Genomic DNA, 15,877 nt, shown 5'->3' on the forward strand with positions numbered 1-15,877 from the left:
TCTGGAGAGCGTCAAAGGTGAAGATTTAACTCCCAGCAGGTTTCTCACAGCTGAGTTTGCTCCCGTACTTTTATTCTTTTTTAGTTGTCAATCTCAGAGAACTTCTCATTCATGGAAATTCTTTCTGCAATGTTTTAGCCCAGTGGTGCCTTCCCCAGCCTTTGAAAACATGCATGGAAACACACGACTTTCATTAGTGGGAAACAGCCTCTTTACTTTCTGTTGAGTGGAAATCTTCTCGTGTCATCTCACCTTTGTTTATAATAAAAGAAACGAAACAGGTGGCAGAAGAAAGGATGCTGTATTTAACACTGCTTTCTTCTCCTCTCATAGGCTTCTGCATTTGCAACAGTGGCATTTTGAGAAGAGCAGTCTGAGCACACACCCACTTCACTGGTGCAAGATGAACTTACTTTCTGCATTGCTCTCGGCCCTTCCCACCAAAACTGTTGCTTTGTATTATAAAAGCAATGACCTTTATGAAAGAGCAAGGTGAAATTTCGGCCACAGAAAATGAGTGTGAGACAAACCACCATCAGGAACAGTAGCAGATAGGAGGTGAAAGCAGATATTCCCCTAAACACAAAGCTATATGTGGTAGGAAAAGGAGCGTAGCTTCAGTGTAGCCCGTTAGAAATAAGCATTACAGATCTCAGTCTCCCCCTGCACCAACTGCAGCATCATATAATGGGTGTCAGAGACCTGAATATATGAACAAACAAGGCTGAGGTGACCTGACATGGGAACAGAGCAGGCTGAAGTTCTGCTTTTCTGGTTTAATGAGCATCTGCTTCTCAGCTGGTCCTTGTCAGCCCTCGCAGCCAAGCAGGAGATGGTCCAGCATCTGGAGACAGGCATTTCAGCTAGCCACTGCATAAAATAGCTAGTCTTTGGCAATGTAGCTGAAAGCAGCCTGTGCCACAAACACGCGGCTCCCACCACCCCACCTCCGGCCAGCCCTGTCCCTGTGTCTGCCCAGGCGAAAGGCACAAAACGCTGCGATTTAGCGGTGCTGCAGAGGAGGGGCTGACACAAAAGTGCTCTGCTCCCGGGTCCCAGCGTTGGCTCGAAACTCAGGCAAACATTTTTTAAGAAGGGATATCTGCAGATCAAGCATCACGTGCCTTCCAGGGAAAAACACACAGTGCAAACAAAAAGAAATCAGCTGATCGGCGCAGAGCGGGGGGGAGAAAGCCACACAGCCGGCGTGATTTATGCTGCCTCTTCCAGGATGTGCCCTGGGGGGCTGCTCCATGGCCACATGTTACAGCCTCGCCAGCGCCAGCCGGGCACATCTCTTTGGAAAATTCCCTGGGCACACACAGTCCTACCAGCAGTGGCCGGTAGCCTGTGGGGAGCCAGATCTGTTCCTCCCCGGAGAGATGCCAGCAGCCACCCCCAATGTCACAGGAGCATGGTGACAGCAGAAGGGGCCGGGGGGGAGGTCAGGTTTAGGTTAAGGCATGCCGGGGAGGAAGTCTGAACGGCTGATGCCAGGGAAGGGACTTGAAAAAAAGCTTCTCCCCTGTCCAGCTGAGGTCTAGATCCCTCCCCAGGCCAGGTCTGGGCAGCTCCTGAGACATGGTTGCCTGTTTAGCACCGCTCCTTCTCTCTCCTACTTCTCCTGCCTCATCCAGCCTGGGAGGCAGCCCAGCTCCTCTGGGGCCTGGGTGCCAGGAAAGAGGCAGAGATGGTTTGCCAGCAGCTCTCTGCTAAGGGCTTGGCACTGCTGATAACCCCAAACGAAACACTGACCTGCAAAGGATGCTTACTCAGTCTTAAGGAAGTGCTTGAGAATTGTTCTGGGCCAGACGGCTGAGGGACTCTGAAGAAGTCTTCACCTGACTGTATTTCACAAGACTGACCAAATATAGTATCATTTTTGTTTTGCTAAAGCTTGCAAACACAATAGGAGGCTATCCCCACTCCCAAATTTAAGAATGTCTGTACCCTTCACATTTTTTTCAGTCTTTTTTTCAGAACATAAAACCTTTGGGAGAGCTCTAACATGGATATGATGGTTACTGTACTAATGCTGTAAGGCCCCGTGGCCTTGGGTTTTCTTCCCAGCCATCCCAGCAGTGACCACGGGGCCAGCTCTAGGTCTGTGGTTCCCAAGCTGTGATCCACACCACAAGAATTGCTCGTGGCACTGGGGAGTTAAATATACACTTGTTTCCCAGTGTAAGTTTAATAATAAGGATGTGCAGCTTACTGGGCTGGAAAAGAGGACAGAACAGGCAAATTGGGGTAGCAGTGATTCTTAAATTAAGATCAATATCACAACCATCCAATACAGTGGTGAGTACAAAGTAAACTAAAAGCAATAACCAGGAATTTCATTGCTGCCTGGGAACCCTAGATATAACTGACGCCACATGAGAACTGCTGCCCTCCTCGTTTTGATCCATTTGACAGCGTTGAGGCAGAGAGGGATTTACCTTTCTCATCTCTGGCTGTCCTCTACCAAGCATCATTTTTTTTTTTTTTTTCCTGATACCAGATACCCAATTAAAAACACTCGTGGACGCACCATGCAAGGCTCGAACCTAATTGTTCAGACCAGTTCCAGCTGGTTTGGGAGGGGGGCACCTTGTCCTGTCCCGCTGCAGCAGGAAGGGGCGAGCAAAAACCAGTTCAGGCTTGCGGAGCATCTTCTGGCGAGCTCGGGGTGGGGGGGAACCCACGCTGACACCCACACCCCCCACTAGGGCCAGTGGCGTGTGCACTCGTTGAATCAGCAACGCGCGGAGCCGGCGCTGGTGCCCACGGAAAAACGCTCGTGGGGCTCCCTCCGGGTTGGGATGGTGGCAAAAAGGGCGGAGCGGGGCTGCGGGCCGGATCCCGCGGGGGAGCACCCCCATCTAGCGGTCTGCACCCTCCCTGCGGCACCGGGGGGGGGACACGGGGGGGTCCTGCCAGGGGACCTGGGGCTGGCAAGGAAGGGGCGAGGGTGAGTAAGGAAGAGTGACCACGCACAGCGCGGCAGCCGGGCTTCTCTGCTGTCACCCTGGGCGGGGGGGGGTGGGGTGTCAGCCCCCCCGGCTTTGGGGGCCCTTAGGGTGTGCGGTCAGGCCAGGTTCCTTGCAGTCATGGGAAGGGGACTGGAAATTTTTAGGGTTTGATTCATTTCATCCTAAGGTAGACAGCTAAAATTTGAGCCACACTCCAGAGGGCCCTCTCTCTGTCCCCTGACTATTAGTAGGTCGGGTGACTAACCGAAATGTCGGCATCTCTGACGTGGACATCTACAGTTGGAGAGACAGCTCCCATCTTCTTTGTTTTAGGGCTGTTACTGAATTAATTTGGAATACGGATCTTGCTTCCCATGCCTGTTAACAAGACATCAGAAATTGCCTGGTTAAGTAACACTCTAACAGTGCTGTCAGAGTTGTATATGAACATATTGAGCAGAACATCATTCCCTATCCCCTGCAAAAGGAAACCCGCTTCTGATTAATGCAGTTTCAAAGCCCCTTAATCTCCATTTTTGAACACTCAGCCCCTGTTACATACCAATACTCAGGTGAGTGAGATTTTACAGACAAGGATGCTGACATAGTTGCCTATAGCGTGGAAACACTTCTGTTTGCACCTCATCAGCTCCAAGCAGCACTGAGTTTATTGTGTTTGTAAGGGAGGAAAAAAATAAAAATACTCCACAGAATGCTCACCAGCTCCTTTCCTCCTCCGCTGCAATGTTGTATCAGTGCCCAAGTGGCCTCTTTGACCGAATGAAGGCGGCAGCGCTGCCTCACAGACAGAGGCACTACCAGGAGCAGTCAAAAGACCTGTCTGATCTGAGAGGGAGGTGGGACGAGGTGGACCCCAGAAGTCCCTTCCACACCGAGTCTTTCAGTGATTCTCTAATTAGGGATGACAACCAGGACTAGGGCAGCGGCGAACAAGAGGTCTGAGACGTGGGAAGAGGCAGCAAGCCGGGCCTGGCACTCGGAACAAGAGGAAGGTGCTGGGAAGTGGGGGCTGTCCCCATCCCTTCTCCCCAGGCATCAGGGGAAAAGAAGAGACAGGGACGGTTTTGGAAGGGCAGAGCCAACCCGGTACGTTTAGAGGAAGGAAAGAAGGATTGGCAGAAGTTGTGCCAGGCAGAGCAATTTTGCCTGGAGAGCCTGGAGGGACCCCCAGCGCCTCCATCCTGCAGCACCCGCCCGCGGCGAGCGGGAGGGTGAGTGCCCCGCTGGCCTCCACGCCAGCCCCCGCAGCTGCTCGGGGCCCGTGCACACACGGGGCTCCTTGGGCTTTCACTCAGGTGTCGCGCTGAGGGACACAAGTGAAACCCAGAGCGCTCCCTCACAGCAGGAAACGCTTAGGCAGGAGAAACAGGCAGAGAAAACACATTGCCGAACAGCTTGAGTAAGGGAGCACCGCTCAGCTTTGGCTTGGAGAGCCTGGTGGGCAAAACCAGCTCCCATTCTTCTGTTTGAGCCTGCCCAAGGCCTCTTGGCTCGTGTTTTACATTGTCAGGTCCCCGTCCTAAGAGCTGAGCAGGCTACCAAACACCAGGGCACTTGGCCCCTTCCAGCCCAGGAAGATGGATCCTGCCTTCCTCCAGGCCCCGTGAGGATTTCTCTGCCTGCCTTCCTCCTCTTAATGCAACTGCCTAATATTACCTGCTCAGGCCTGCCAGTTTCCTCGTCCCCTCTTTTTTACACTTGCAACTTTAAATAAAGCGAAAGCATCAGCCGTCTCTTTCTGACACCAAAATAACTTGGGCACCAGCCACCTTCTGCTGAGAATCCAAGTCCCCTTGAAGGGCTCCTAAACTGCTCTATACATGAGCTTTTTGCTTACCGCTCCCCTTTCCTGGCACCTTCAATAGAAATTACGCCGAGAGGATTTCTCTGAAGTGAAAAAAGATGACATTTTCCAGACAAATGAGGTTCAGGCCCAGCTCGCCAGTGGGAAACCTGCCTTTGAGCCCGTGCTGGTCTTCACCAGGGGAATCCAAGGCGGCAAAGGGCTGGTGGGGAGGTGCCGGAACAACTATCACAGGTCCAGCTCCTTGGAAAACGCTGAGGAAACGTGGTACTGTGCCAGCAGGAAGAGCCAGACCTCAGAGCTGAATTTCCCTCTGGTATTGCCGGATTCTCGCCACAGCGGAGCAGCGGGACCCTCGGGCAGCCACCAGGCCGCACGCGTCAGTCAGCAAGGCAACAGGGGAAGACAAGGCCACCGGGCCGCACACTGTCACCAAGGCGAAAGATGAAGGACAAGGGACACCTCAACCGCAGCGCATCTGGCGGGACACACACACACACACAACTATACGGAGGCAGAAGGTTGTATCACAGACAGCGCTGCCCATGGGTGAGTCTAACAGGGAGCATGAGGAGGGATGGTGCTGGGAGACGCCGTCGGTCCGGTGGCAAAGCCATCAGGTGTGCCGATGCAAGCGCTTGTGAGACTGCTGTAAGCCTGGTCAGGCAGATGGTCCGGGATTTTCCCAACACCTCCTCCTTTTTTTAACGAGTCCCAATTATTTCACTGATTCAGTTGCCTCAGTGCTATTTATGGGATGCTGAGCCACAGCTGGGGTGGAGGAGCAGGAATCTCTTTAAGGGGACTTTACCTCAAGAGAAAATATAGCATGGGGCTGTCCTCACAACACTGTGGCTCAGAGGGAGGCGAAGCATTTGCATCTCCAGACATCACAGATGAGCCTGTCTATTTTTAAAGCTGCTTTTCTCAGTTGTGAGCCTCTCCAGTCATTTCCATCACAGGCATAGGATGTCATGGCTGCCAGAGGGTGGCTTCTGGAGAGGATGAGAAGTAGGAATTATAACTGAGCTGTAGCACAGAAAAACTTGCTAAAGAAAGCAAAACACAAGGTGTTTCAGGGTGGCCTTTTTTGTGCACAGTTTCTGTTCTCATCAAGTATTTCCCTTTTTCCTCCCCTCTAATTCATAAAATTCACTTCCTTTATTCCCGTCAGCAGATTTCTCTACACAAACATGATGACTACAGTTTTAGTTTCCACCCCCAGAGAAATACATGGCTACACTTATCCAAAGGGCCTTTCTTAATCACATAAATTTATTTATTCACACCTCTGGTACCCAATGGCAACACTGCGCACCACTGGCACATCTACCAGGACTGACTTGTTTTCCTGTAAGAGTCTATATCTACGTAGTACACTATTTGTAGCCTCAAGTGAATAATAAAAAACTTATTTCCTTCTCACAGCTTTAGGGCAGAATAGTGCAACTGCAACAGAGGTTAAAGATGTTGAGTGAATTTAGTAAAATTAGTCAAGCCCCACACTCGTGGAGACAATTTGCCTTTGACATCCACCAGAACTGTGTACACCTGGGGTATGGTTTTGGTAAGATTCAGCATAGGAATGTTTTCAAACTAGCAAAAAGCCAATTTCCCTTTTTATCATTTAAACATTCTCTACATTTAGCCCAGGCTGCTGGTGAGCCTTTTGTTTAGTCAGCACATTCACTTTAACTTTGCAGGTAAACCTGCTAACACCAGGCAAATTTGTGGTTAAAAGTAATAGCTCTGCGCAAACATGATAAACCCAATGACTTGAACCTTTCAGGTAAATCAGAGTAACTCAAATGAAGCAGCAGATGAAAAATGGGAATTGAAACAGAAAGGCACGTGTGGTTTGTTCAGGAGGGCTGGTTTCTATTCTCGGAATGAATCTCCTAGGATCCTGTTTTATTTTAGGAACCCAGCACAATTATTTGCTCCGTGATGGCTCCTTCCAGACTTTTCTTACACAGCCCAGATCTAGAATCTTACACACACAGGAATACGGTGCTTCTGTCTTAAAACCTTGTCTTTTCCTCAGTACCCACTTGAGCTTTGGAATAATTTATTTACTGTTTAACGACAGTAGCTCAGAGCCAGAAAGAAATGTCTTCTCTGGAGCCTGCTAGCCTTTGTCTGTGGCTAGCAGATGAATGCTTGAGCGAAGATGCTGTTCTTGATCTCTAAGCACCACCCAGCATCAGCTCCAGCCTCTGGGACTGCCCTTTCAGGGTGGGATAGAGAAGGAAAGAAAACTTACCTGACAGACTTATTTATGGCTATGCCTTTTTTTTTTTCTTTTTTTTTTTTTTTTTTCCCCAAATGTTATTTTCTTCATTCCAGATACAAGGGATGCTGCCCCAAGTGTCCCTATGAAGTCTCCTGTCTTGTGGGCAGGATTTGCTGAGTATTTCTGAAGACACCATCAGAAACATATGCTGCAGCCAGACAGGAGACAGAAGCTAAGCAAGTATTGGAAGCCCGGTTTTAACACAACCCCCTCACTGACCCTGTTAATTAAGTTATGCCATAAGAAAAGCAGCTTTCAAAGATTTCCTATTGACTTAAGCTAAGGCATGTTAGCAGGAAAACAAAATGATTGTATACACTGGTTGAGACTGAGTGGAAAAGACAGACTTGGGAATGGCATTACAGTAATTTTGCATTCAACTCTGCTCATTTCTTATAAACCGTGTTAGCTAACTCACTCGAAACCTTGTTTGTTTTTAAAACGAGGTTTATGATTCCTCGGCAAAAATACAAATGGGGATAATTGAGTCAAGTTCACCTTCACCAAGACAGCAGTAATGTGTCTTCCACCATCAGTTTGTTTTTTTTTTCCTGGCTCTGGCCTACCTGTTAAACCACTACCGTCACTCAGCTAGAGTCTGCCTGCAGAAGCTCTTCTCCAGAAGCCTCTCGGAGCCTGTCCTCTGGTGAGAGACACACACGGCACAGCAGCAGGAGTTACCCTGGACACGAGCTAGACTAACACAGCCCGAATGAGCCCGACAGCAGCTTCTCTATCCCGGAGGGGCTGTTGCCCAGCCTTCTGGCAAACACTCCCCCTGACAGAACCGGTGAGCACAGCTTGTCACACAACACCTCGGGACCAAAGCTTGATCCACACGAGTGTCTGGAGGGGACTGGTAAACTCCAGAAGACTGACTTGCACAAACCTCAGCATGCCCAAAGTTTTGCCACGGAACGGGTCCTGTTCAGAAGGGTGGTAGCTCCATAGGTCCGTGAGCCCATATGCATATGCAGGGTTCTGTGCTCTCAGCTCTTTCCTTCCGTCCTTTCAACGTGGTCTCACCCCTCCGTTGCAGCAGCAACAGCTGTGTAGTAACCCAAGGAACCAGTTCAAGATGCTGATCTAGCTGAGCAATAACTGCTTTCCTTGCCAGAGGAGTCTATGGTGTCCAGTTTGGTTCACTGCAGTCCCACGAGCGCAACGCTGTCCCAAGAAAAAGGGTGGGGATGAGCAGAGGAGCGAGGATGGGAGTCAGCAGCCCCAACAGAGATTGCTTTACACTCAGAAGGATCTCCATCCAGGGTCCAAAACTGAACAGCAGATGCCGTGCCAACGGGCACCCACCGGTGGCCACTGTGGTTCTAAACAGACTCCAAATGTGCGCACAGTTTTTGGAAATGAGACATTTTTTTAATTGGCAAGTAGAACACACATTACAGGTCATTAGTATTTTATAAACAATATTAAGTTACAAATACATGTTAAAAATTGCAGTTCATGGCAGCTAAAAGCTTGGAGTCCAAAATACATCTCTGCAATGCTTCATTACTTCCCTTTCCCCAATCTGCTGGGTGAAGCTGAATAAAAGATCATTTATCATCTACTAGGAGGTGGTCTACTATATACTCAGACAAAAAGAAAACCTCATTCCTAAGGGCATACTAACAAACAGAGGCATTCAAAGTACTTCAGTCATCTTAAATCATGTCAGATGCAGTGAGGACACGGTTAAGAATTACTCTGTAACACTTTAAGCCAAGAATCAGATATCTTCACATTAAACTGATAGTTTAATGCTTTCTGTTCCAATTCAGCTTAAAATGAACACTAGCTTCTACCCCACAGAAGCTTGAAGTCCATCATGCAGGCTTCCACGCCATCAGAGCTAGATGTTTGTAAATCAGACCCTTATACAGAAGAAAGTTACGGTGTACAACTAAACAGCATACATAAATATGTATCTTATATTTAGCAGATCTTTATTCTCCTCCTTAATGACTTTTGTTGGTATTAGTGAGATACGCAGCTCATTCCATTTTTACTACACTCAGAATATTCACAAGTTACCATTATGCGTGTTAATATGCTAAATATCCTTTAACAAGTCTCTTTTAAAAAGTATTTAAAAACATTTTTGGAAAAGTAGAAATCTATTTTCTGGAAAAGCAAGTGGTACTAGCATAGCATGAACTCCAGTGCTTAAACATCCTCTCAGAGCAAACCCGTCCTGAAGGCTTTTGCGCCTGGGAGTCAGTGTGTCTCAGCTGCCAGACGCGTATTCTATTCGTCCTTCTCACTGTGGTGGTAAAAGGTCATCAAAATCAGCTTATCTTGCCTTTTAGTTGGCAGACTTTCGAAGATTGCTATTCACTGGACTGCATAAGACAGACATGTAGCTTTGACACAAGCTCATTTCTTTGTTACTCATGTTTATGAGAGTCAGTTTTATTATACTGCTGAGACTGCATCTTCAAAACCAAAGTCTGCTGAATGTGTCTGGAGAAATGACTTTGTATCTCAAAAATATCAAGAGTACCATTCAAATCTGAATTTCTATTAAAAACCGTGCACATTTAGCAAAAATTATGCTGCTGTAAAAACAAAAGGCCTGCTCCTTGGCCTGCTCAGAATACAAGCTACCACGCAAGAGTTTACACCAAAGGGTTTTTTCTCTGCTGCTTTTCTAAAAGCAGGCTTTAAAAGTAAAGTGTCACTAAGCTTTCCTAAGAGCGCACGCACGGGTTTGGCATAATATACATTAATTGGGAACAAAAAACAGTAACAAATAACCATTCTAGAAAATGCTGCATATTAGCAGCATGCTTGGTTTCCGAAACATAAGGAACTGCATGGGAGTTGTCAAGATGAAGTCCACACACCTCGATCATTGAACTGATCACTAGATTCCAAGAAACCAAAGCAAATTTAAAAATACACGCAACAACAGCTGCCTAGAAGGCAGAGTTTCATCATCTGTCAATAACCAGATGAATAAAGTGCATAGCAACTATTATAACAGTTTCTTGAAAAGAGAGTATGTTTAGCAAGTCTCAAAGTTTGTACGCTTGACATTTATCCATATATTTTGCTACATGTGTGGCTTCCCTTTCGTTTTGCTATTTAGCTTCATTGTTCGACCCTTCAGCACTGTCCTGTGGTTTCCTTTGCACTTCATATGGAATGTGCTGAGATCTCTGACTGCTGCCTGATGTACGTCTGGAAGCTCTTGTCACCAATGGGATGTTCTCTAAAAAGAAAAAAAAAAAAAAAAGAAAAAGAAAAAGTACTATACATAGAATTTTCGGTCAGGACATTGAAATGTCAGAACAGGAAGGAAACAGACAAAACATCTTCCCTAAGCTTGATTTTCAAAATTGCAATTGTAACGGTAATATTGAATCTTACTTGAACTAGAACCACCGACTGATTGAACTGATCCACTTTTTTGTCAGTCATGAGCAGATTGCTCCTTTATTTATGTGCACACAAGATATAGTCATACAGCTGTATCAGCCACTCTTTCCATTTTTAAACCGACACTCTAAAATAAGCTGGTAAGTACATGTATCTTCTGGTAGTTACTGGTCATTCTACAAGCATGGGTTCAAAATTAAAAAACCAACCAATCAACCAAAAAAATGAAACAAACAAACACCACATTTATTTTTATGAATTTTTATGAATGAAAATTCCTTACAGTCCTTTAAACTATTGTGATGTCAATCCTAAGTCACAATCCTACTTTGTATGTATTTGCAAGATCTTTTTTGAACATGAATATGGTGAAGGCCAGAACATAAGCAAGGGAAATACCATTTGCCAGGACTGTTTGGACAACCCATTATACTTACTGGCTTCCGTATTTTGTCTTCTTAAATTTATCCCTCTTATATTGAGCATGCTCCTGCTCTAAAGTTCCAACACCTTCAATAATCAGCTTTAGTGTTTTATATGTCTCCTTAGGGTCATCAATGATGAATGTAGAATATTCTTCCTCTTCAGGTCCATCATACACAGATTTGCTGCCACAGGCCTCTGGGAAGAAAAAAACAAAACAAAACAAAACAAAACAAAAAAAAACAAAACAAAAAACAAAGTATGGGAATAGGTGTCAGATAGGCAGGGGAAAAAATGTGAGACAAACAGACTGAAAATACTCAAGTCTAGGGTTCATACAGTTCCTTGGTTTGCTTCTGTACGACCACTGCAGAGCTGGGGCTGACATCAACAGCAGCAGCAGCAGTTCCCTGTCCTTTTGCTGGGCACAGAGGCTGTCCCGTGCCTGCTCCTTCCTCCTCGTCTCGCAAGGAAAAGGGCAGCAAGCCTGGCAGCCTCTCCTGACCTGGTGCGAAGCCGTGCTCTGCCGCACAGGCAATGCTTTCATCTCGGTTACCACTAGCGTGGTGCCCATGCACACACTGACCCAGGCCTAACTGCCCCTGTGCTGCAGAGGTGGCCCACACGAAGCCAAGCGTTCCCTTGCCAGAAGGACAGGGCCCATCCCTAAGCAGCAGCTGAGCAGCATGTACAGCACAGTACAACAGACTGAATTCACAACAATTACACGCCGAAGTAGTCACAGAAGATGTTTTACCACATTATGCCTAAAGGATTCATACAACAAGTGTTAAGCAGAACAGGCCATGACTGCTGCCTGGCTGCCTGCGGAAGGACGTGTCCTATACAGGGGCAAGTCATTCTGCCTTCTTATCCTACCAGGGAGCCTCCCTGGCTAAGAGATCAGGACACTGATTACACAGGAACACCCGCAACACATTCATCCTGTCATCTACTTCTGCGCTGTAACTGAGTGTGTTAGAAGGGGAGAGAGAGAATATTTTACTTTGTCTCTAGTTTGCCCTAACTTTCTAGCTTTACTGCTGTCTCCGTCTCAGCTTTGGAGTTACCTTCCTCTTGCTGCACTGTCTGTGCCCGACCCACGTCCTTTTCCCGGACACTGAAACTCGATGCTGGCTCTGGCAGTGAGGATTCGGAACAGGGGGAAGCTGGGCATTGGTTCAGGCAGCTCGGAAGTGGTGGGTATCTTAAGTTTGCAACTGCATGGCGGCCAGGAATGGATTAAAGAGCTTTCCAAACTGTGTGTTTAACACCACTGGCTTATCTCATATTATAAAATAAAGTCCTATTTAAAGATCAGTGCCACAGTGAAGGCTTCCCTGCCACTCTCTGTGCTAAATTGGGATTTCAAGTCTGGCACCTTGTACACCGGATACTTTTTTTGGCATGCCTACCAGTACCAACTTCCCCTGCTGTCTCTTCTTTCTTCTATCCTTCATGTCACATCTCTGCTCCTCTCAGCTTCTGAGCGTTTCCTAGCCCAAACTGCACTTTTCAACATTTCATAGACATCCACAGATCATCTTTCGCTGGTAATTCCAAAAGTGCCTTCCTGAGGAAACCATCTGCATCCAGCCCGTTCCTGGGGTCTGAATCAGGGAACGTGCACATGACTTCTGGTAACACAAAACCATGTTCCACTGAAACCTCAACTTTGTTGGTGCTTCTTTTCAGGACCAGTAAACTTCTGGTTTAGTGCACACTCTGATTTGTCAGTTCAGAGCATCCAAGCAACGCTCTGTGCTTACTCTATTTTAAGATGCCGTGGTTAATACCGTATTTCAAACAAGTGTTTATCGTGCAAAGAACTTTGTACAGACTATGAGGCTGCACGCTGCACCAAAAATAATTCACGTAACTGCCTCAAGACAACAGAAGGAGAAACAGGTTAAATAATGGCCACTGTGTTCTAAGGATGTGATTCGCAAGGCTGGTCTGGCTAGAACATACAATTTTTCACAGGTATTTTTGCTTTTCTACGTGTATTGGAGATGCAATGATCTCTCATCCTCACCTTGCATTTTCTCCAATTTTGGCATATACAAGTTGAAAAGTGAGTAGATGCGCTCAGTTTCTCTATCTCCATCAATATCCAGTTGTATATTTGCTGGAAGGCCTCTGCAAGGCATCAGGAAGAGAGGAAGAGATTATACGCTAAACAGTATGACATGGCACAGAAAGCACTTAACGAAGATGCAAGTAAAAGTGAATACTCATGAGAGCCAACAGACTGTATGTAAAAGAGCTCAAAACTTCCTATTTTTCCCAAAAGAAAAGGTAGAGAAGTTCAAACTTCTTTATGCCTAGATTTATCCAGCATGCTTGCACTCTGACTTGAAAGACTGTATCAGTATCCAGACATTTTGGTGAATTAGTCTGCTATAACCAGATGGAGGAGCCAAAGCACTGAACTCCCAACCATCCAGGTCTTATATTCTGAGACGACCACTGCAGACTTGTTGCTTCTCTCATTTTAGATGAGAATAGTTCCCTACAAACCAGACAGTACCTCTTCATTTAACAACGAGCATGAGTGGGCCCCTTAGAAAAACATCAGTTTAGAATTAAACCTCAAAGCAGATGACCGTGTTTCAGGAATTTACAAACAGGACTTTGAAGGGATTTCTGACATTTTTACTAAGGACAGGTGATCGGCACCGAAGAATCTTACCCCACAGTCAACTCCTATCAATGTCTTGAACTCTAAAAATTTCAACAGTCTGACCAAGATATACAGATACTGACGGTGTCAGAAATGACAATAAAGATGTGAAGATTTGAAAACACCACGATGCCTGTGCACCTGGCAGATGATCTTGGTACCTGCATACCTGCAAGTCACGCTGCAGAGATGTGCCTGTCCCTGGCAATACCTGGACCAACAGCACGTTACCAATCCTTACCCTGTGCAGGGTGTGCAGCCAGGAGTATTATCTGCAGTAGCTTTACAGCAAAGCCAATGGCCATTAAGATAGGCAGAGGGATGGTAGACTGTGAGGCGCTTCTTGTTGCACTGGCTAACTTTGGTGAGGATATCAATCCAGTCCTTGGCCTCCACACAATTATTTGCTTGGATATACAGGACTCTTCTTTCAGGCTGGATCACCTGGAACATCTGCAAATAAGGGAATAAGCCACAGAATAAACCACCAGAATGAGATGGCAAACATAACACTGGCTCAAACTGATGATTTATTAAAGGAAAACCACAGCACACTAAAAGAATGCACCAATAAATGTATTTCAACACAAAACCAAGCAGCAAATGTGCCCTTAAAACAACAAGAACTTTCACCAGGTACAAGGAGTAAAACACTGTTCCTGTAGGAAATGATTTACAAACAGCTAGTATCAACTTGCGAGCTGGGCCTCAACAGGATTTATTGTCAGCCTCAGGGATGCAATTTTAGCAGTGCTGCAGCTCCAAGTTTTGGAAGGCTGACAGAGGGACCCAGTGCAGGGCTGAAAGGCAATGCTAGACAGCAGAGGGCAGAAAAGAGAAAAACGAGAGTTTGGATGCAGCCTTAGCAACAGCTTTGCTTTAACACTGCAAAGCTCTGGTCTTTTTAACACCTGTTTCAGGATGATTCTTTTCTTTTAATAACTTCCATGCTTCTGCACCCAATGAAAGCTGCTATTAGAAAATCACAGCAATACATTTTCTCTTTAATTGCCATCGGGTGGTTCAAATAATTACACATTAATTCTGCATTATGTCTTGGGCACTGAAAATCTAAACTAGAGCTATCCTGCCTGCTCAAAATAAGCTTGCAACCTAAAATGGCACAATCGCATTTATCTTCCTCCTCTGGAAGAAGCAAGTTTCTGATGCATAGGCTTATTGCTTGATTATACTGATCATACGCTGAAGACAACTAAGCTCAAGTTAGTGACCTTAACTGCAAATTTTGGAAAGGCAAGTGTCAATCATCTGCATTTCCTCTAGCTTCTGCAAATACTTAATGTGTTGGTTTTTTTTTTTTTTTCTCTCTCTCTCAGGGATTCTTTCACTCCTCTACTTCTTAATTTGATTATTCAAATCATTAGACATTACACTGCCCATATCATGTGGGATATTATTTGCCAAACAGCTGGTTTCTCTGTGATACTTTAAAAGGAAAAACAAAGAGGCACACCAAAAAAAAACCACCAAAAAAATCCCAAGAACTCTACCAAAATTTAAATTAATTTTTATCTATTACAAAGACCTGAAACATTGGCCTGAATTCTGCACCTAGCTGGTCAGGAGAATGTTACTGACTGGCACCAGGGAATCTCTTCTTCCCTTGTGACACTTTCAGGTGCACATCCTCTGAATTAGTTCGCAAATATACTTGTTAATTTGTGAACAAACAGGGGTTTTTAATTACAATGTCTCTTCTAAGTCATTTCCTTGGATTTAGTATCCTTATAGGTGTCAGACAGTAATTAGAAAAGCACAGCACACCACAGCAGCACAGAAGCTGCTAGTTGTATCAGTCCAGCACTGCCAGTATACAAACTAAAGAGAGAGTCCTTTTAACAAAACTTTTCAGGATGTATCTGGCAATTTGAGTCTGAGGAATAGGGAAGGAAGGAACGAGGAAGATAGGAGCATGCAGCTCAACCCTCCATTAACACAGAAGTACGGGGAAAATAATTTTTATGTCCTGCTGGGGTAAATGGAGCCTTCTGCATTAGAACAAAGGAACAGATTTAAGGAATATGGCTTTGTGTAAGGGGATACCAACCTAAATGAACTAACATATGGCAACTGTTACTGAGAAGCCCACAACTAAGCCAAGAATTTCAAGTGGCTGCAAGACCTTTACGCTACCAAAACCACCAGTTGCTTCTCAAACACCACAGAAGACCCGAATGGTACTTAAAGCCACCCACCCCCCACCCCGTGCTTAAGGAAGGTGAATGCCACTGGCTTTACTGCCAGACAGGCAGATTTCTCAGGAGTGAGTAAGACATACTTGGTGCGATTCAGAGCACAGA

General features: G+C 46.0%; 1 protein-coding gene across 1 annotated transcript in view; it reads right to left on the reverse strand.

Annotated features, from left to right (window-relative positions):
• Positions 1–8,430: 8,430 nt before the first annotated feature.
• The window catches only part of RASA3 (RAS p21 protein activator 3), a 134,921-nt gene continuing 127,474 nt past the window's right edge, over positions 8,431–15,877 (reverse strand). Inside the window, exons 21-24 of the mRNA XM_032997091.2 lie at positions 13,798–14,009; positions 12,909–13,012; positions 10,888–11,071; positions 8,431–10,283 (exon numbers count right to left, since the gene is read on the reverse strand). Of these exons, the coding sequence (XP_032852982.2) occupies positions 10,208–10,283; positions 10,888–11,071; positions 12,909–13,012; positions 13,798–14,009 (576 nt within the window). The 3' untranslated portion in view covers positions 8,431–10,207. The remainder of the gene's footprint in view (positions 10,284–10,887; positions 11,072–12,908; positions 13,013–13,797; positions 14,010–15,877) is intronic.

This window comes from Tyto alba, unplaced genomic scaffold (genome assembly GCF_018691265.1).
Source record: "Tyto alba isolate M040663 unplaced genomic scaffold, T.alba_DEE_v4.0 Super-Scaffold_45, whole genome shotgun sequence".
NCBI classification, from domain to species: domain Eukaryota; kingdom Metazoa; phylum Chordata; class Aves; order Strigiformes; family Tytonidae; genus Tyto; species Tyto alba.